Source organism: Ambystoma mexicanum, chromosome 12 (assembly GCF_040938575.1).
Source record: "Ambystoma mexicanum isolate Mex_15411 chromosome 12, UKY_AmexF1_1, whole genome shotgun sequence".
Taxonomy (NCBI): domain Eukaryota; kingdom Metazoa; phylum Chordata; class Amphibia; order Caudata; family Ambystomatidae; genus Ambystoma; species Ambystoma mexicanum.
In genome coordinates this window covers 881,197,376-881,219,812 of record NC_090936.1, presented here as the reverse complement: position 1 = coordinate 881,219,812, position 22,437 = coordinate 881,197,376, and the positions used below count along the sequence as shown (strand labels likewise).

At 47.1% G+C, this 22,437-nt stretch overlaps 1 protein-coding gene across 3 annotated transcripts in view; it reads left to right on the top strand.

Moving 5' to 3' along the window:
• The window catches only part of LOC138513069 (uncharacterized), a 1,355,028-nt gene that overhangs the window by 659,568 nt on the left and 673,023 nt on the right, over positions 1-22,437 (top strand). For 2 of the 3 annotated variants that reach the window (XM_069627753.1, XM_069627752.1), the window contains exon 10: positions 7,268-7,543. The exons of the other annotated variant lie outside the window; for it this stretch is intronic. In XM_069627753.1, coding sequence (XP_069483854.1) covers positions 7,268-7,543 — 276 coding nt within the window. The remainder of the gene's footprint in view (positions 1-7,267; positions 7,544-22,437) is intronic. 3 annotated transcript variants of the gene reach the window in all.

Here is a 22,437-nt window from a genome sequence, read left to right as displayed (position 1 = left end):
GCTCTATTCCCCCACACTTGCACCGTGGGTGGCAGGTTGTGCATCCATCTTTTGGTGTGGTGGAGAACGCGGTTTCGGAGGGTGTGGCACACGCAAGAGTTTTGCTGCCATTGTTGCTGTTTCTTGCACCATACATAGCAGAGTGATGCCGCATAGTATAGCAGAATGGGTCAATACATCCCACCAATCAGTTGTGAATAAAATAAGGTAGAGGGTGAAAAGTGTGGAGTCCCATGCGTGCAGAGGCTACAATTTGTAAGTAAACATGCAGATATGTGTTAACTCATGTCTACAATTAGAAGTGATACTTGTGCCTAGAAGGTTTCATGTATTGGTACAATCCTAAGCATGACTGGGAGGTATGGGTTGAGGCTCTGTTTTAGGGGGTCCCACTTTGTTGGGAAAGAACGGTGAGGCTGTGGTGTTCTTGTTAGTGCAGGTGCACGAAAAAACCTGTGGAAGCAACCGGCAAGGGACGCTGGTTATGTGGACCCGTATGATGTCAAGGCCACCTAAATAATTACATGCTCCCAAATTGCTAGGCGCCTACCTGTAAGTGCAGGAGGAAATGTGCTCACAGGTGCTGGCATTGGTTGCGGCACTTCAGCATCGTACTTCATTGTCACACTTAGTCGGGGCACTCATTCAGGCATGTTGTGCAGGCCCTCATCTGGGTCATCTATCAGGGTGCGGGTAAGGAAGGGTGGAAATGCAAGGTAAAGGAAAAGAAAAATGCTGGAATTAATGATGGCACCCAGACACCGCTAGAGGAATGCAGCTGTAGAGGCATCCAGCACTACTTCTTACCATGTGCAGTCTGGGTCAATGGCATGGCTTATCTGTGTGTACCGTGAGGAAGACGCTTCGCTGTATGGTTTGTATAATGGTTACCCAAGGCAACCGTTCTGCGCCTCATGTCGTGGAGGGAGTTATGAGTGCTGCGGGTGCCAAAAAAACGATTTGGTGGACTTGGGAACTACACCTTTATGGATTGCAATGATCTGAAGATTAAGGTGTATTGCTAGTTGTGCAGTAAAGGATAAGTATGCCCTGCTTAGTGGGTGTGAGCAGATGGGTAGGTCTATATGTATTACCAGAAAAATAGATTAGTGGAAAGCGTGTGGAACAAGACTGGAGTACAGGAGCAAAACGGAAACTGTGAATGGTGTAACCTGTGTGAATGGCTTAGAGGGTGCAGGGCCTCAGCTGAAAGCACTGTAGTGGTGCTGGTGGGACTGTCGACTTGGCTGAGGGAGGAGGCGTGGACTATATAAATAGGTGGCTTAACGATGGAAGTGGTGTAAGTGGGAACATGGGCCCTTACCTATAGACTGGCACAGTGTGACCTTCAGGCCTAGTGAGAACCCTCCTGTTAATAAAGCAAGGGTGTATTGAGCTCAATGGTAACCCGGTGTGTCCTCATTTAGTCCCTTTGCCCTGCCGATCGTTTGAAGGTGATCTATCCACCTTGCCTCCTTGTTGTTGAGGCTTCTGTAGGGATTTGGTGAGTTTCTCACTACATCAATCACCCACCATTTTTAGATAGTCAGGGGAGTGCTGAAATTCTAAGAATTGTGCGACCGTCGGTGCTGTATGGTTCCGGCACCGGATCCTGCATCTATGTTTATTTATCCTGATATGTATTGGTCTTGTAGTTTGACCGACATAACGTAGACCACAAGGGCATTCTATGCAGTACACTACGTTACTGTTCTTGCAGTTTGACATGAAGCATAACTCCCATTTTTTTATTTAAGGTCTTGGTTGTGAATTTTCAGGCCCTATAATTTCCGCATGGGAAGGGTCCCACAATAGATTGTAGGTCCCAGTTGCTGATATTGGATCTTGAATGCTTGGTTTGGGAGTGTACCAGATGGTCTTTCAGGTTTTTAAAGCAAGCACTTAAAGGTGTCTGTATATTTTGTTGGCAAGTCGAAACCATGGGCCAATATTTCATCAGGGCCCTTTTGATGGCAAAAGATTGTGTACTGTAGGTAGTGACACACGTTATCCTATCCTGATTGTGAGTTTGGACTTTAGACTCCAAGAGGCTCTCAGGGTGTGAATCTTGCTCTTTTAAGGGCATGTGTCACCAGTGTTTTGGGGTAGCCCCTTTCCCTTGGGTTACTGCACAGTTTGTTGGCATGGAAGTAATAGTCAGATATCGAGGTGCAATTACGTGTAAATCTAAGGAACTGGCTGTAGGGTACATTTTCTTTGAGGGACCTGGGATGAAAGCTTGAGAAGTGTAGAGTGGTATTGCGGTCCATTGTCTTTTTAAACAATGTGAATGCCAGGTGCCCAAGTTCCACCTTGATGGTTAGGTCTAAAAAATGGATACATTGGCGGTCACACTCCATCGTGAACTGTATTGTGGGATGAAGGTTGTTGATGTATTGCAAGAAGTTATTAAAAGATTCTTGGTTCCATTCCCAGATGAAGATGACATCATCAATATACCTGTGCCATTCCTTAATCTGTGGTTTGTATTGGTTGGTGTCAGATTAGATTAATTGTTCTTCAAAGTTGGCCATAAAGAGTGCTGCTAGGCTGGGCGCATATACTGCACCCATGGCCGTCCCTCCTGATTTGTAGATGATACTGGCCTGCGAATTGGAAAATGTTTTTTTTCTTAAGGCAATGGACATAAGTTCCACATAAGTTCCACAATGAATTCTACTTTTTTCCAATTTGCAGGCCAGTATTCTCTACAAATCAGAGGGGCGGCCATGGGCGCAGCATTTGCGCCCAGTATAGAATTTGGTTATCTCTCAGCTTACCCTCCACACTGAATCTGTTGGTTGTCTCCATGATCATCAGTTTGGCTTCAGAGCATCCAGAGGCACAAACTGCTCTTGTGAACACCTGTGAAGACCTGCACTTAAATTTTGACTCTAACTACCCCTCTGTCCACATTCTCCTTGACTTCTCCTCTGCTCTCGACACCGTAAACCACAACATCCTGATCTCCGGTCTCCGTGACACCCTGGGCATCACATATCAGGCCTTGGCGTGACTTGCCTCCTTTCTCTTTGAATGTCCTTCCCAGGTGGCACTTGGGTCTTTTCTCTCATCTATTACTCTCTCTACTTGTGGTGTCCCCCAGGGATCGAACCTATCCCCCTGGATTTTCAATGTCTAAATGGCCCCTCTGGCCTGCAGGATCTCTGCCTTCACCTCCAACTTTCAGTGTTTGCAGATGACACTCAGCTCTCTTTAAGACTACTCTCGGCCGCCTCCTCCTCACTCATTAATGATTTTCTGCAATTCAGTCTTTGTGTGCTGCAAACAATCTCTGCCTCAATGCCAGCAAGACAGAGATAGTCTCCATTGGGAACCCTGCTCCTGCTTTCCCACTCTCATTCTAGCTGGCCTCCCTTGGCCCTTTTACCCTCACCCACTAGAGAGGCAAGACGTCTGGGGGTCAAATTGACCTCCACTCTCTCCTTCTCCTCTCACATCTTAGACATCTCTAAAACGTCCCACCACAAGTTGCACCTTCTCAGAGGTATTCTACCTTTTCTCACCTTCCCCCTGCGGCTTACCATCTCCAGAGCCCTAGTCCTCTCTAGACTGGACTACTGCAAGTCTTTCTAAATCTGCCTACTTCTACTATCCGACCTGTGCAACTCATCCAGAACAGGACCTCATGACCTATCCTTGGCCTCAAGCCCAGGGACTGAATCTTTCCGGAACTGAAATCCCTCCACTGGCTACCTGTGGCTGTAAGGATCTGCATAGTCCACAGTGCTTTCTGGGGCCAGGGCCCGCACTATCTTCAACTACAACGGGTGAGCTGTTTTTCCAAACTGAGATCTGGGGGTAGATGTTTATCCTCTGCAGGGGCTTCCCTCTGGAACAACCTCCCTGCCCCTCTGTCTTGAGCCTGATCTCATTAGGTTCCGGAAACCCTGCTAACCTCTGTCTCTATTCCCTCCTCCTTCTCTTCCCTAACTCCTTCCGTTTTTTCTGACTGGTCGCCTGGTGCACCTACAGAGCCTCAAAGGGCCCAGTCTCCCTGCCAGTCTTTGCACTTGCCCCCGGGCCTCTGCACACCACTACTGCACTTTCGGAACTCGTTCCATGAGAATGGTAACCTCTCTGCACTTAACCCAGGGCACTGCTTGACTGTGCACACTTGTTCCCCTCCCTCTCACTTCTTGTCTGTGCACTTACATTACCTAGAATGCACTTGGCTTAGTTCCCCTCGCCTTGTACTGCAGTTTTTTGTTTCTCTATGTTCTTCTCCTCCCCTCCCTATCACCTCACTCTGTGTCATGCACTTGCATTATCTGTAACGTCACTGGCCTAGTATGGTAGTCTATGTATTGTTTTGTCTTCTCCCTCTCCTCCCCCTTTTGCCTTCCTTCCTGTCATGCACTTCACTGATAGTAATGCTGTCAGGCCAGTTTGCTAGTCATTTTTTGTTAGGCCTTGACATTTCCGAATAATCTAATGACTCTGTATTCCCTTGTTCTCTTCCCGCATTGAAATGCTTTGAAGCACTTCACTTGTTTATACGTGCTTTACAAATGTACAATTACTTGGTGTATCAACCTTAGAAGGATGAAGGACTGATTCAGTCCTGCTGAAATATGAACATGGAAAGTGCAGGTTGGCACTTGTCAGAGGTGAGCTTTGAACTCGCTGAGCTATCCAATTGTGACACGTGTTGTTTAATCAATTGTGCAGTTAAAAACATTTATCAGGATATCTACCCATTAACCTCTCCTGACCCATCAGAAAATATAGCACTACTATTAAGTTTACTAGTGGGCCATGACACCATTCCAGTAATTGGAAGCAGTAGGAATATAAGTGTTATGTTAATACGACACTTAACTACTAGAGCCAATACTTTACCAACGGATGCAGAATTCACATTTAAGAAGAAATAGCTGGTAAAATAGCTCACTGGGTTAAGTGCTTAGTACTGGTATTTGTGTGTTCTGCAGGTCACAGGTGTGCACCGTAGCAAGGTCTACTCAAGCACTCACCATACATAGCTCAGAAAAGTATGGTCAACTGCATTTATGGACCACGCCATATATGAGTACAATGCTGCAGGGTCATCCTCTTTGTCCACCTGATGATGAACTAGGACACATTGAGGTGTCATGGGTTCCCTTTCAGTGTGCTTTTGAACTTTTAGATACAAATTTGATGGATATTGCCTCTATAAACTTGGCATTATGGTGAGTCTTTCTGTGGTAAAAACGACATAATGGATTATTTGTTACTTAATACAGTATTTGGGGTTTAGTGCACTTGACATATGAAAGAAGTAACCGGATACACAAAGCTGTAACTTATTTTGACCAAACCTAGGCTGTAAGGCTATAAGAGACATGAGATGGCTGTGTCCTCAGAGGCTACATTAGCCACACTGATGTGGGGCTTTACTTGGCATAGGATTACTAGACCGGAGATGTGCACCAAAATTGGCATAAGTATTCAGTAAATGGCCATATAAGGCTATGGTGGCATATGCATGGCAGTGCCCCTGGCCTATACTGGTTCTACTTGGTCTACCTCTGTCATAAAATGACACCCTCCATGGCACTTCAAGGCAGCACCTAGTGAAAATGTGCTTGATATTTAAAGTCTGTCTGCTTTAGTGCTGGTTTGGTATTTTATGAAATGCAAGCTTTCTTATGTTTTTACACCCATCAGTCAGTTCAGGTGACGGCATTGGGGTTACATTGCATGTAGCGTCACCAGGGTCAAAGGTCATCTGACCTCACTTCCTGTGATGTCATTTGACATGGCGTTTGATGTCACGTCGCCACCCCAGGCATTTTGGTGAATCGATGTCCCTGAATATCTGTACACATTCCTGTGGTTGGAAGCATTGATCTGATTTTAGGGAGTAAAATCAACTGGCTCTATGCTTGTCTGGATCCCTTACTCTAAACCCAAACCTGGAAGCCCAGGTGGAGGTAAATGGCCAAATGTCCCGGTCTGCCAAATTGAGACAAGACATCAGGCAGGGCTGCCTCCTGTCCCTGCTTTTTCGCTCGTTGTTGACCTCCTAGAAGAATGGTTAGGGATGTACCAGATATGGAAGGTGATCTCTTGGCCTTGGAAATATGGACTGGACTTACCAGACATCCTTAAATACTACGGTTGGTCAGTTTTGCTGTAGGTAAGAAACGAAGTAAAAGCACAACAGTGATTCATCAATGAGGCTAGCGTTGGAATGCTTTGGAAAAGGCATCGGAAAATACGAATACATACTGTGGCGACATGCCCTATATCCAGATTGCTGTGGGCAGTGAATGAATGTTCCGGATGAACCCACTGGCATGTTTTCATGAATGATTAGAAGGGGCTTTTCTAGGCTGTGATGGGGAGGCTGTGATATCTTGCTGATGTTATGGAATGGCACAATATGACTCAACCAGACACATGTAGTGAGATGTGATTTCTGCATGCTATTCATGGGCATTGGTGGATAAATGAGTGAAGCCTTCTGCAGGCCAAAGTAGTCCCTAATGTTTCTAGAGTAGGTTGAGCCTATATTGATAATGAATCTTCATGTATTGCAAATAAGGAGGCTGACGTGGGCCCCCTAGATGAGGAACAATGGAGTGAGGCCCTCCAGATATTAAGTCCTAACGATTATCTCCAAACTGAGGCTGATCACAGTTAAAATATTTCAACTACATATGGTATTCCAGGAACAGATCCCACAAAATGGGTAGGATGGAGATGCCACTGTGTCTCGGATTTAAGTGGGGATTCTTACCATACGGGCCTGCTTTGCACAGAGATGGCACAGTTCTGGGTGAAGTGCTGGATCATGTGATCACGCAATAAAATGTGCAGACTCAATTGTCCAGTGCTGGAACAGGGGTGTGGCATGGGCTGCAGAAGTTAAAAATCTGTGTCGCTTAACTGACCATGTAAAATCTAGCCACGGATCAGTGACGAGGCGGGGTGTTGCCTGGGCTAATGGGCATCTTTGGCGTAGATGGAGGCCAATACTAGTAGAAATGCTGACCACTCAGACCCTAGCAATATATGGAGCAGAAACACAAGGGTGGCTGCCAGAATATAACTGTTACACAAGTTAATCCCAGAGCTAGAAATAAGTGGTGTTGCTCATGTATTTCGCTGTTGTGGTTGCTGCTCAGTGGGAATATTTTTGGGTAGTGAGTTAGGACCAAACTGTAATTCTTAGTGCTGGCTGTTGTCATTGTTGCTTTGTTCACACATTGACTAAAAAAATAGTATAAATGGGTCTTATGCTTTTTTGTGGCTCCAGGTCCAGGTTCAATATCGGAAATGAAGCTCCAGATGGATCACAATGGAGTTGTGCTTGTAGTCACGTGGAAGAGTCTATCGAGATCCAATGCAACCTTTGGGTACATACTTCATGACACTACAAACCAATCCACTGAAGTTGGTGAAGTTTCTACCACAGCTATTCTGCTAATGAACCAGCGAAATAACACAGAGTATCACTTAAAAGTATTTGAAAAATGCCAAGGAGAATTGGGAGAACCATCTTCAATTAAATTTGCTTTATATAGCATTGAAAGTAAGTTATTTTCCAGATAAAGAAACGATGGTGGTTTACATCCGTTTCAGAAACTGCAGAAGGTTAAAAGTGTAGTTTTACACGTCTTGGGTACAGACATACTTCCTGTATTTATACTAACTTTCTTAAATGTTAATTGATAATTCGTTTATAATAGGACTTCTTTTCAGAGTACACCTAGTGACCTAATGAACGTTTCCCCTTAGATAAGAATGCTTTTTGGAAATATTTCTGGGGATGTTGTATGTTCGAAAATGTGTACTCACACCCTGGAAACCCTTGAGAAAGGATGTATGTATGGGGGGGGATATATAATGCACAAGCCTAGCTTCGAAGAATCTGAGCGTTGTACAAAAGGGACCCATCCAGGGGGTTACAAGTAGAATTCAGAGGAGACGGGTACGGTAGGATATGCTGGTTATGGGGGGGGGGGGGGGGACATCAGAGGGTGAGGGGCAGAAATAGGGTTGAGTGCCGCATTACTACATTATTTGAAGAGTAGGTTCCAGAAACTGGGTACGTAGCAGGAAATAGCCTCTTTCCCGATTGTTCCACTCTTGCAGATTTGTTCTCCAGCCAAGCAATGCTGTGGCTTCTGGTGGTGTGATTGCCATTGGTGATTGTGAGTTTCGCAGCCAAGCAGAATGGTGCTTCAGGTTGTGACTGCTTTGCAGGTGATACAGGCAGTCTAGAAGATGATGCATGCTTGAAGGGATAGCCAGTGAAGCTACTTAAGCGTTGAGCTGACGTAGGTCGAGTTTGCAGGATGGACTGCTTGCAGAGGGGCCAAAGACCCATCAGAGACTTCTGCGAGTAGTGGCTGGCACCAGCCTTGTGTGAGGTGACCAGGCCATGGATGTTCTCTGAAACACTTGCTAGTATGGGTTTGTCTCTCACAGGTACTTGGCTCTGCTACAATAAGGAATTAAGACAGCGTACTTTTCTTCCTTGAGTATGGTTGTGTGGAGTTGAGATGGGGACCGCCCAGGTGTCTATGAAAACGGAAACAAGGGCTCAAATTAGTCTGGAGAATGTGTTGCGAAGGCATAGCTTTTAGGAGTTTTAGAGAACTGGTGCACAGAGCACCTTAACTCGGAGATCAACACCATATGATACATGATATATTTTATTTATATTGCACTCGTACACGGGTGTTTCAGAGCACGACTGAGCAAAGTGAGGGGAGCAGGGGAGAACAAAAACAACGATCTTACTAGATCCAGTGACATTAAGAAGGCGCAAGGGGGAGAAGTGGAAAGAGCGGAACAAAGGAGAGAAAAGAATATACGATCACAATGTGGTGTGGTACTTTTTCACCAGTGTCTGAGACGTATTCCTAGTGAACTGAGATTTGCAATTTCCTTGAAGGCTATACAGTAACATGGCATGCTGCTGTTCTTAAGCATTTAGCAGTTAGTTTAGAGTCCTTCAGTAACCTGGGGGCAGTTTGCACAATATAAAAAGGAAACTTTGGAATTGATGAAAGAATCAAATCGGATACCAATGTGCAAAAAAATATTTAAAAAATGAATCGGAATATGCTGAGCTGCTTAAATACCTGTGGCCTAGCTCTGTATTCTCCAGCAAGTTGCTCAGAAAATGCATCAAGGCGTATTGGCACTGAAATTGCATCCGATGAGAGGTGCACCGTGGTAAGGAGTCTTACCCTGCAACTCCACTTTCTCCTCTCCTCTGTGCAGATAGCTAGGACATGGTTTGGCAGTTTGGAACTTTTGGAACAGTTAGTGGCATTTCAAGAGCAGTTAGAAAGTTATGTAACTGCAGCAGGGCAATGTGCCAGGTTGCAAGCTTGTCTTTTTATGCCCTGCGTTTCTAATGGGTAACTGTTTAAAACTGGCTGCAGGAGACCGGGTAGAGAGAGGACTGGCTCTTTTCTCTGATAGTTTTGCCCTTCCTGTTGCATGTTGGTGTAGTTTGAGGGGCCTTATGTGTTTGAAAGCCCCTAGTTGGCTTCTCGGTCTATTCCTATTCCGAAGTAAGCTTAATCATAAGTAAAACATATAGATTTGATTGGTCCATGATGCCCACTTGTTTGCATGAAAACATGTTCAATTCTTTTGTGAAACGGAAAATGTTCTGCACATTATGTATAACAAGAGGTGTGTCCCTGTATGAATCCAGGGCTGCAAGCAGGTGACTTTATCCTACAGGCTTTTCTAGGGTGGGTCTGACTCTTAAATTTGTACAACACATGTCTCAACTTGTCTATATGATGATTAAAGCTACATTTTGAATGGATTGTGTCCTCCAACGTATTCCACATCTTTGACATTGAATGTCCACAGCTGTTCACTTCAGAAACTTTTTCGGCAGAGGGCGTCTTGCGCCGATGACGTCGGGTCGCTGTCCCTCGAAGGCCTCCGTCGAGGGCGATGTCACCGGATGTTATAAATAGGACGCACTGCGTCAGTTGCCTCAGTTCCGTTTTTTACACAAATGTTTGCTTCGAGAACTTTGCGCGCCTCGCGTTTCATCGTTGAGATGTCTTCTTCGACCCCTCTGACTCTGCGGTCTGGCTTCAGGACTTCCCGTGACTGCAAGTCTAAAATGTATGTTACCGACCCGCATCGCATTTATTTGTGGTGCTTGGGCGAGAGTCACGACACCAACTGTTCAAAATGCCAGTCGCTGACTGCCAAGGCTTTGCGGGAGCGTAAGGGGAAGCTTCAGGTAGGTAGAGGTTCTAAACCCAGTAAGTCCCGAAAAATCTAAATCGTTCATGGGGGTGTCGACCGACGACTCGAGAGGCGATTCTCTGCTTCCGGAGGAGGCCCGGGGTTCTCAGTCAGAGTGGTTCCGACCATTCTTCTTCCTTGTCGCGGCATTCTAGGAAGTGCCGTCACCGGTCGCCTTCCTCGTCCTTCTGATGAAGCCGGCAAGGAACGGTCTTGTACCGTGGCATTGCACGCCTTCGGACTCGGGTCCGCGATGTGACTCGCATCGGGAACCTTCGAGGTCCCGTTCAGATAAGGCTCAGGATAGTCGCAAGAGACATGCTTCCAGGTCTCGGTCCTCCTCCACAGCGAGACCGCAGAAACCTGCTAAGGGCTTGAGGCCTGCGTGGACTCCAGCGCCGTGTCCATCTGATTCGGACATCAAGGCTTTGCCTTCTTATCAGCCCTCGGTGCCGTCGACACCATTGTCAACGCTGAAGCCTTTGGCGCCCTCGACGCCGAAGCCTTTGGAGCCCTCGACGCCTTTGGGGATTTTGGCCCGAAATGTACCTTTTTGGAGTTCCCCGATATGGTGGATCCTCTAAAGAAGGCTACTGCTAAGTCTGTGAGGCCATTGGTGGACTCAAGGCCCTCTTTTGTCCCCAGGAAAGGTTTTCATCTCCGTCTGGATGACATATGAGGAGGAGGAAAGGTCTGACTTTGAGGACCCTATTGAGCCTGATGGGGCTCCTGTCTTTTCTGGAGACAGTCAGTTGGAGGAATTGAGGCAAACCCTTCATGATGCCAGTGGGTTAGACACTTCTCCGGAAGTTAAATTTGGCAGGCCTGGGGCTCGTGCCGAGTCGTCATACAGGCGGCTCATGGCTAGGGTCACGATGTACCTGGGCTGGTCCAGTCCTCCTGAAGATTTTGTACAAGATGATCTAACTGACATTTTAGATAAAGGTCCGTCCTCTGACCCGGTGTTACCTTTTCATTTCACTTTACAGAAAAGGGTGGCGCCTGCTTGGCAGTCACCGGAAATCTCTTCCGGCTGTTAACAAATCGTTGACAAAGAAGTACCGCCCTTCCGTTGGCGACCCCAGCTACTTATCCACTCACCCCTCTCCCAGGGGTTTGGGGGTTCAGACGTCTATGGCCACCTCGAGGCAGGCGGCGTACACTACCATCCTTCCTGATGGGGACGACAAACGCTTTGACTGTTGGGCTCGCAAGGTATTTTCTGCGGGGAGTATGACGTTGAAATCTGCCAACTCCACTTGTGCCTTAGCAAGGTTTTCACACACTCTGTGGAACTGTGTTTCTCTAACGGCTGAGCATATTCCCGAGGGGGGGGAAGAAAGGGATGGGATGGGATTCCACGATCTGTCTCCCAGGACCTTCTGTGGTGGGCCACCCGAGAGGCACCTGATGAAGGGGAGCCGTTTGGCAACCATGCACAGAGGTGACTGTAGTGACGGATGCTTCCCTCACAGGATGGGGCGCTCATGCCGACGACTTGACCACCAATGGTCGTTTGTCTCTGTCAGAGTCCAAACTCAACATCAACCTGTAAGAGCTGAGGGCCATCGGGCTAGCCCTGAAGACTTTTCTGCCGTATTTGTGGGGGAGGAGTGTCCTGATCATGACGGACAACACAGTGGCCATGCATTACCTCAACCAAAAAGGGGCGGTACAGTCACTCCCGTTGTGCAGAGAGGCAATGCAGCTCTGGTTCTGGGCCATCCAGCAGGGAATTTCGATCTCAGCGGTTCATGTGGCTGGAGACGAAAATGCGGCAGCGGGTGCTCTGAGTAGGCAGAGCACGGTCTCTCACGAGTGAGAGTTGGCTCAGGAAGTCCTTCAGGAGATCTTCCCCTTTCCAGGTGCCGTTTTGGGATCGAAAATTTGGTTTCAAAATTTCTCATGGGTGCTCCGTTTGAACCTTTGTACTCTTGTCCTTTGAGAGTGTCCTTCAAGACAGAGTTCTTAGTTGTGGTTACTTTCACTTGCAGAGTGAGTGAATTGCAGGCACTTTCCTCTAAGCCGCCCTTCACTGTATTCCACAAGGACAGGGTAGTACTTTGGGTACGTCCTTCCTTTCTACCTAAGGTAGTATCTGAATTTCATTTGAGTCAGAAGGTGGTTCTCCCTTCTTTCTATCCTCCTATTCATCCTGGTAAGGAAGAGGAGCGACTCCTTAGGTTAGATCCTAGGAGAGCTCTGAGCTTTTATATTTCTAGTATGTCCAGGGTCAGAGTGGATGATCAACTCTTTGTGGGATATGCTGGACACAGATTGGGCCAGGCTGCTTCCAAACGCACCTTGTCCAGGTGGATTATCCTCACCATTACTGAGTGTTACCGATTGGCGGGTAAGGACCCTCCTAAAGGGTTGCAAGCTCATTCCACTAGGGGCGTGGCTACTTCCACCACCCTCCAACGGGAAGTTCCTATTAGAAATATTTGTGATGCAGCCACATGGGCTTCGATCCACACCTTTTGTTAAACATTACTCTCTGGATACAATCCATGGTCAGGATATGGCCTTTGGTAAGGTGGTTCTTTATTCCACAATCTGATTGGGTACTCTAAATTCTTTCCCTCCTCCATTTCCTGGTACTGCTTTGGGAGTCTGTCAAAGATGTGGAATACGTTGGAGGACACAATCCATTCGAAGAACAAGTTACTTACCACTGGTAACGTTCTTTCGACTGGATGTTCCTCAATTTCCTATGCGATTGCAGCTTTCTTTTCCACAAGGCTATGTGCAGTCAAGCAGGCATTGGATTGGTGCCACACGTTATGGGGGGAATAAACTTAAACTGAGGCTACGGGTACCGTGCATCCTATTTATAAGATCCAGTGACGTCGCGCTCGACAGAGGCCTTTGAGGGACATCGACCCGACGTTAACGACGCAGGATGCCCCCTGCCGAAAAACGTTCCGATGTGCACACCTGTGGACATTACATGTCAAAGATGTGGAATACGTTGGAGGAACATCCAGTCGAAAGAACGTTACCAGTGGTAAGTAACTTGTTCTCCTCTCCAGAAAAATAGCATTGGCAAAATGGCTCACCCCACTACTAAGCACCATGAAAAAGAACAAGAACAAGAAGAAGCTGGAACTAGAATGGAGGAAAGAATATGACCAAGGTAAGATGACTTGGTTCCAAAGACAAATCCGATCGTACAAGGAGGAAATTCGAAAAGCAAAGAAAAGGTGCTATGACAGAATCACCAAAGCCACCAACACACAAAAAGAAATGTTCAGCCTCATAAACGAAATGAGGAACCCACCAGATTGTGACAACACTCCAATACCCACACAGAAACTATGCTACAACCTAGCGGACCATTTCAAAAATAAAATCAACATTCGACAAATCATACAAAACAGACCGACCAATCCTAACACACAACCAACAAGATCGAACGAGGAGCCAGAGCAGACACTTCAAAACTTCCCGCAATATCAGTGGAGACATTTGTCAAGCTGGTAAAACATAGCAAGAAAGCAGGCTCGCCCATGGATCCCTGCCCCCCACCCCCGACATCAACAAATCAATCCTCACACAAGGAACGCCTTCCGAATATTACAGAAATCTCTTGAATCTGTCGCTCGCGACAGGGACCGTATCTCGATCTATCAAATCAACATTTCTTAAACCACTACTTAAGAACACAAGTGGCGACGTGGAAGACCTCCAACTACAGACCTATTTCAAACATCCCCTACCTGGCAAAACTCCTAGAAACCTACATATACAAACTAACCCAAGAGCACATAGAAAAACACCAGTTGCTGGACCAAGCGCAAGTCGGCTTCAGACCCGCAAGAGGAACAGAATTGCCACTCCTATCCATGTGGAATGACCTAAAGACAAATGCTGACTCCAACTCAACCTCAGCCCTGATTCTGATCGACCTCTCGGCGGCATTCGACATAGTAAGACATAACACCCTCATCAAGAGATTAGAAGATATAGGTATAACTGACTTGGCACTACTCTGGATAAAAGTATTCCTAGCCAACAGAACAAACTGTCTGGATAAGGCCGTTCAAATCTGCTCCACAAGTTAATGACTGCGAGTACCACAAGGATCCTCACTATCACCACTGTACTTCAACATCTACCAGACTCTGCTCATCAAGATCTTCCAAAAATACAATCTTATGTGCTACAATTACACAGACGACACTCCAATCTACAAAATCGAAGATGCACAAGAACACCACTGAACTCTAGGAGAATTTCTCAAAGAAATCTGACTGGATGAATGCCAACAACCTAAAAATCAACCCAGGAAAGACAGAAATCATGATTATATCCAAAAACCTAAATACCATAGCCGATGGAAATGGGAACCGCGGCCACGCCATCAAACGTAGTCAAAAACCTGGGAGTCTTAATGGACAACGCACTAACATTAGAACCACAAGTAAACGCAATAATTAAGAAATGCTTCTACCTCCTGCACTCAACAAAAAGAATCCTACCATTCCTGTCCTTCACCCACAAAACACCGACAATCGCCCTCATGTCAAGAATCGACTACGCCAACAGCCTCTATCTCCAATTCCCGCAACACCTGCTGAAGAAACTACAACACATCCAAAATGCAGCGGCTAGATTCCTCCTCAAACTTTCTAGAAGAGATCACATCACACCAGTGCTAAATATGCTACATTGGCTTCCAATCATACAACGTATCCCGTTCAAAACAATGTGCATAACACACAGGGAAATCAGCGGCCAGGGAGAATACCTACAAAAGAGAATAACCATCTACCAGCCGACGAGACTCCTTCGATCAAGCAATGAAATCCGCATGGAAACAAAGCCATACTCTAGGAAAAAACGTGCGGGCTCCTCTTTCTCCCACCTTGCGGCAAAAACCTGGAACAACCTCCCAAAAGATATCAAACACCAAAGACCACCTAAAATTCAGGAAACTACTAAAAACCTGGCTCTTCAACCCCTCCCAAATGCAAAGAGAACCAGTTGACTGAATCCATGACGGTACAGATAACACCCAGAACCAACAGAGATGTTGCCCACTATCAAGCATCCCCCTGACAGACATGACTACATGAACCTTGTGTAAACCACAATCCAAATGTAATTAAGCCATCCACACTATCCAACTACTGCCTCATGCTCACAAGACAACCATCCTCAAACCAACCTCCATATAAGCTAACCCGGCATCCATTGAGCCCACCATTACCACACCAAGAAACTCACAATGACGCTAGTAATTACAGCACGGAATGCACAAAACCGACGTACACGATGCCCAATGTAAGGGATTTCGATCAGGCACACACCCAAGTCTTGCCTAGCATGTAGTGCGCAATGAAACACTTATTGATTTTTGTCTATAAATTCAATCTTCTGAATGATATACCACTCCTATCACACCCGCCTCAAAATACCCCCCCAGGTCACACTGAACCAGGAGTCCGGCTAGTTTGTAAAGGTAAAGATTTATTTATTTAATATTCAAATCACATATATATATATGCTGCCCCATAGATGTGTATAATCACCTAATGGTGACAATACCATTAAGAAAATAAGCAAAGCAATTTAATTCACTTATAATGATGCAGCATAGAAAACACAGGAAAAAGAATGGTTTTGTTTTGTGCACAGATAGCGTTTAGGTTAATAATGTTCCCCCTGTAGGGGGTGTGGCCAGCAGTGGAGCGATGTAGATGTGTTCCCTCATCGCTCCTGGGCCGCCAGCTAAATCCTGCTCGAGATCCTGAAAAAAAAGCATATACTGAATGAAATTACAGCCACGGGTGGCGGAGCTCCCAGACAACAAACCGCTGTAAAATCAGCTTGAATCAGAGTTTGGAACACAAACGCTGCCGAAAACAGGAGCATTTGAAGCTGGATGCTGAATACAAGATGGCCACTGGAGCTCGACACTAAAAGGAAGACACACACTGCAACGGAGGTGTCTCCGCAACGAACATCCCGCGCTGGTCGAGCGGAGGGTGGAAGAGCTGCTCACCCTTGACACAGACCTGCTCGCCCTTGATCTGGACCTGTGGTGTGCGAGAACGGAGGATTGCGGATTGTGGGACGGGAAGTGGCCAGATACCAACCCCGGACCGCTTGGAACCCGAAGAACGCTCGGCCACAGACACTCCCCTGGTGGCTGCCGCAGCTGAACGTGTGGCACGCACATGGGCCAGTGGACCACTATTAGTGCAGACAAGCTATTCGGGCTCGTGACCCCCGCAGCAGCAAGGTGCAGGTATTGACGCCGGGCTCGCCCAGTGGAGACACAGCAGAGTGTGGGCCGTGCCTGCTCCTGTGCGGCAATAGTACCGCGGCAAACACATCTGTATGCCCATGCTGTGCGTGTAAGCTTGGACCCAGCCAACTGAAGAGAAGCGGAAGACAAGTCCCTGCCATTCATACATTGTGTTAATCATGGGGGTGGATGCAATGAGCAGCGAACAGTTCACCCTGCAGTAAACAGAAGAAACGGCTGCAATACATGCCTGATCAAGGCCATAACCTGCCCTCCTCTGCTGAGACTGTGATGCACGAAACGTTCGCCACCTATCCCCCCAGCAGCAGAAGAAGAGCTGAGAAGGGGCGGGGGGGGGGGGGGAGTCCTCCGACCCAAAACCTCCTGCCCCAATACAATGTTATAACACATGGAGGAAACAAGCCAACCACGTACGCCTGAGGAAATGCAAGGGGCACCCTCCAGCTTTTCCCGCCGTCACGCACTAAAAGAGGTGGGAAACGATATCTCCTGGAAATAGAGCTGCCCTAAAGGATCCGGCGCAGTGCTACCTGGAGTCTTGATACAATAAAAGTGGACTACGGGAAGGTCGCGGGTGCTCTGTGTTACGTAGGGTGCCTGCTGTACCCCATTGTGTTGGTGGGCGATTTGCGGCCCTCCAGTTCCTATCCAGGATCCAGAAGGGAGGTAAGGAGAGGGGGAGGCGGAAAATAGCAGGCATTACACAGCCCACAGAGAGAAACCCCGCGTGGCAGGTGGTTCCCCTGAAAATCAGACCTCACAAGTCTGGGACCCCATCTCCTCCACCCCCCCATAACCAGCATATATATAACTCATATAGGCGGCGTGAGTGGTCAAACCACCCGAAATAAGAGACCAGGCTACAATATGGGCATAAAATGACCACACAACCTCCATCCGAGCTGTGAGCACTATAGGACAGGGTGTGATCCAATCGTGAAGCCAGATCCACCCTACCAGCTGCCAAACATAAGAGGAATAAAAGAACCGGGAAATAGTCTCCGAGATGGCCAAGGAGGACGCCAAGAAAGCAGGGACCCAGAGCACTATGGCGCAATACACAACACCGGCCCTGACCCCTCCACCAGACCAGAACAGATGTGATGGCTCAAAAGGACTTGGCGAAAACTTATCACTTAAGGATGTGATGAATGCCATCTCCAGCTCACGAGCCTCTATGGAGGTGAAAATGGACAGCATTAGCACTGAAGTGTCCCTACTGCGTCATGACCTCCAAAAACTATCGTCCCGTACGGGAGAGGCTGAGACTCGCATCTCAGTGGCAGAAGATGAGCTACGAGGCATGAGTCAACAAATGAACAGGGCAATGGAACGTATTAAGGCATTGGAAGAGCGGGTGGAGGAGGGAGAAGGTCAATCGAGAAGGAACAACATCCGAATCCTCGGGCTGCTGGAAAAAAAAGAGGAGGCTCATGGAGTTTTTTCTGGAACAGTTGCTTGCTGATCTGTTTGCCCCTAAATCCTTGGAGAAGGCAAGAGAATTGAAGGAACAGACCTTGGCCAAATAGACCACCAGACAAGCCACCACAACTGCAACAACCACAAGAAGGGGAAATGCCCCCAGAAGGCGACAGATGCTGGACATGTGAACAACATCATCTACGATGTGCCCACCCTGTGTACATACCGACCAGTAGCTATGATACGTGCTTAATATAGTGGCTGGCGGCCCTGCGATATGTCGCACTATATGCCCCCCCCAACCACAGACCCTGTCGACATACGCCGTTCCAATGCTAGATTGGGGGAGTATATTGGACAGGAACTTATTGCATGAGTATTGTGAGTGAATAGTTTTCGTTTAATTGGTGTTTGAGTTATAAAGGGCCGACAGATGCTTCAGTTGGGGGCGAAGTATGGTGAGGGGGGAGTTGGGTCTATGTTCAGAAGATGGAGAAGCTCAATGGAACACCGAAACCTATGCAAATCAGGTGTTAGCCAAGCATTGGCCATCGTTCCATGCCAAAAGACGCATATTAGCAATGCCTCCATCATGGGGGATTCCACTGTCATTTACAACCAAGAGTGCTTAAATGGCCCCTCAAGACAAAAAGACCCGAGCCTTAAAGCTTCTTACCTGGAACGTGAATGGCCTAGGAAACAGCCTGAAGAGACGACTAGTACGACGGTTCCCGAATAGGCATGGCCCGGACATAGCCTTCCTAATGGAGACTCGCCTAGCAGGAACAGCTAATGCGCTATTCAAGCGTTCCAACTATCGCACAACAATACAGACAGGCTTCACGACGGGAGCCAGAGGAGTAATGATACTAATACATAAAAAACTGCCCTTTACCCTCACAAAAGCAATACAAGATACTGGGGGCAGATTCACGTATGTCACAGGCACGCTCTGGAATAAAACGATCGCCCTATTAGGAATCTATGACCCGCCCACACTGCAAGCCACACTAATAGAAGACATTACCCCTCTGCTGACCGATGATACCTCTGATGTCTTGGTTCTAGGGGGAGACTTCAATGATGTCATAGACAATGTACAAGATCGCACACACTTACGCAACAGAGACCCCAACCGCCGAACTAACCTAGCCACATTTGTGGAAGCATTTGGTATCGGCGATGTATGGCGCGACCTACACCCTGGGGAAAAGGATACTCCTATCACTCTGGGGTACATGCATCACTGTCGCGTTTAGACTACTTTTTTGTACCTGCAGCAACAATATATACAGCAACACAAGCATAATACCTTCCAAGAGGTATCTCAGACCACTCCCCTCTACTCATGTCAATCACGACATACAAACCAACTCCACCACTGGTATGGAGGCTGAACAGTTACCATTTAGGCTCCCTGGAGCTGATACAACGCTTACAAAAGGCTAGTACAACATACTTTGAATTAAATGAAGGATCGGTAGACTGCCCCATTATTCTATGGGAAGCCTATAAACCTGTTATACGAGGAGAGATCATTTCCTGGACTGCAGCACAAAGGAAAGCACACCAAGAATCCGTGAGGGAAGCAGAGGCAAATGTCAAGCAGGCGAAGGAGGCACACCTAACCCAAGATAGTCCCGACACAAATAGATCTTTGGCTCTGGCCCAAAAAAAACTACAAAACATTGCATTGGATAACGCAATACAGGCGCATGGGGCAAAGAGAGCCAGAATTTATGAAAGGGTGACAAAGCAGGAAAGATGCTAGCGTGGCTCGAACGCAGGGATGAGGGACACCAAGTAAGAGCATTCACGCCCCAGAATGCGGAACCGCGTCTGACAGACACAGACATAGCAGAAGAGTTTGCTAGTTACTATGAAGGGCTATACAAGACACCAGAAACTTCCCATGACACCTCCATACTGGAAGAGATCACCCTCCCTTCCCTAAACACAGAACAAGCTGCCAACCTGGAAAGGGAAATCACGGAAGAAGAGATTATAGCAGCCATGATGCAACTCCAATCCTGAAAGACACCCGGACCGAATGGCTTTCCCATAGAGGCCTGGAAAAAGGTAGGCGGTAATGAACTGGCCCCCCATCTACTTAAAATGTATAAACAGGCCCGAACCAAAGGGAGCCTACCAGCAGACCTGAGGAAGGCAACAATAATTGTAATACCCAAAGCAGATAAGCCCCCAGATAATTGTAGCTCATATAGACCAATATCCCTCATTAACAGTAAGGCGAAGATATTGGCTAAACTGCTAGCAACACGCCTACAACAGGTCATAACGTCCCCAATTCACCCAGACCAATGTGGCTACATGCCCGGTAGATCCACAAGAATGAACACACGGAGAATACATCTAGCCATTGAATGCACCAAAAACTTGAACATCCCTTTGGGGGTACTCGCAATAGACTTTGAAAAGGCGTTCGACTCAATCTATTGGGAGGTGCTCTGGGAGATCATGCGTAAAATGGGGTTCGGCAAGCGATTTCTATCCTGGGTCCAACTGCTGTACAATGCACCGATGGCTGAAGTCAGAGTAAACGGCTGGCCATCACGATCCTTCGTCCTGGGAAAAGGGACACGGCAGGGTTGCCCCCGATCAGCCCTCCTCTTTGCACTGGCCATAGAGCCATTAGCCCAGTTGCTGAGGGAGACATGCACATGGAAGGGCGTCCCGGGTGGGACGGAGTGGGAGGACAGAGTCTCACTGTATGCAGACAATCTATTAATATACCTGCGAGACCCCAGGACGACATGCCCAGTGGTGACACAGCTACTTCAAGAATATGGAGCCTTTAGTGGCCTAAAGGTGAATTGGTCCAAATCTACACTATTTGTATTAAATCAGTTAGGTATGGAGGCTCCCGAACCTTGCCCGTATAGTCGCCTCCGATCACTTTCAATATCTGGGCATCCGGATCACAAGAAATCTCAATGACTACATACACAATAACCTACAACCCATCACAGAGCGATTCACGGGTGATGTGCAGCACTGGATATCTCTACCGTTGACCCTGATGGGTCGCGCAGCACTGTTTAAAATGCTAACACTTCCCCGCTATCTGTACATACTCCAGAATGCCCCACTGCACATACCTACGAAGACGTTCCAAAAAATAGACTGCATACTTAGGAAACTCCTATGGGGCAGTGGGCATCCGAGAATAGCTCTCCAAACATTGCAGAGGTCAATATGGGAGGGTGGCATCGGCCTCCCGAGGCTACAGACTTATTATTGGACCAGCCAGATGTCAGTTATAAACGATGCACTACACGCTGATGTCACAATACCACATGTGCAAGCATCATCTCCCATAGAGCTATATGCCGCAACACCCATATCGACCACTTGAGATATGCTATCACAGACGTCTCGCGTCTGGGCAGAGTCGCACGCTTTCATAGGCTGGGGGGGACAAAGTCACGCCAATACAACCACTGTGGACAATATGAACCTCCCCGAAGTAGCTAAATTGCCGAAGTGGCCAGTGTGGGTGAGACATGGCATAGAAAAAGTGGGGGACATTATAGCACAAGGAACCATTAGACCCTACGATGACCTAACCTCGTCCTTTAACCTCCCAGAAGCGGAAAGATACCACTACACACAGCTCAGGCATGCATTACAACAACACCTCCCTACCCTCTCTGACATGTCGGATTGTACCCCACTGGAACGAAACATAGTCACAGATCATATTCAGGCAAAAGTCACCGCGGTCATGTACAATGTTATTACCTCCTTTGCCACACCAGAACTGATACGCTTAAAAACAAAATGGGAAACTGAAATCGGGGAGATCATGTCGGAGGAGTTGCCATATCGACCAGGTTACGTCTAGTGCAACTGAAGATATTACACAGAATTTACTACCCGAGGGTAGCCCTGTACCGCTGGGGTAAAATAGCAGAACCCAATTGTCTACGCTGCCGAGGAGAGGAAGGAACCTTCTTTCACATACTATTGGAATGCCCAAATATTAGTCATTATTGGCAGGAATGTTGCAACATCCTCACAAGAGTCCTGAGACAGACGATCCCCAGAGATCCTAAACTGCTGTTACTTGGAGTAGACCGCGAGATAGACCTGTCAAGATAAGAAAAGCTCTGTTTCATGACTACAACAGCAATCATCAAAAAAAAAAATAGCGCAGCTATGGGGAGCAGCGGAGACGCCGCAAGTAGGCCAGTGGATTACAGATGTACAACTATGCATTGCCATAGAAAGAGTGTATAGAGCCAGAGGATGCCCCGAAAAAGCAACGATGGGAAGACACGATATGAACTTTTGAACTCTTGATGACATAACACCATTGATTGGGCATAATACTAGAGAACCAACTATTAGACATGTATTGTATGTGACCTATTTGAGCGCACACTCCATCAAATGTTATGATTGTTGTTGTTGAGCTCTGGCCTGGTAAGGTTCAGTGATTGTATGTTATAAAATAAATAAAATATGATATTCGGGAATGA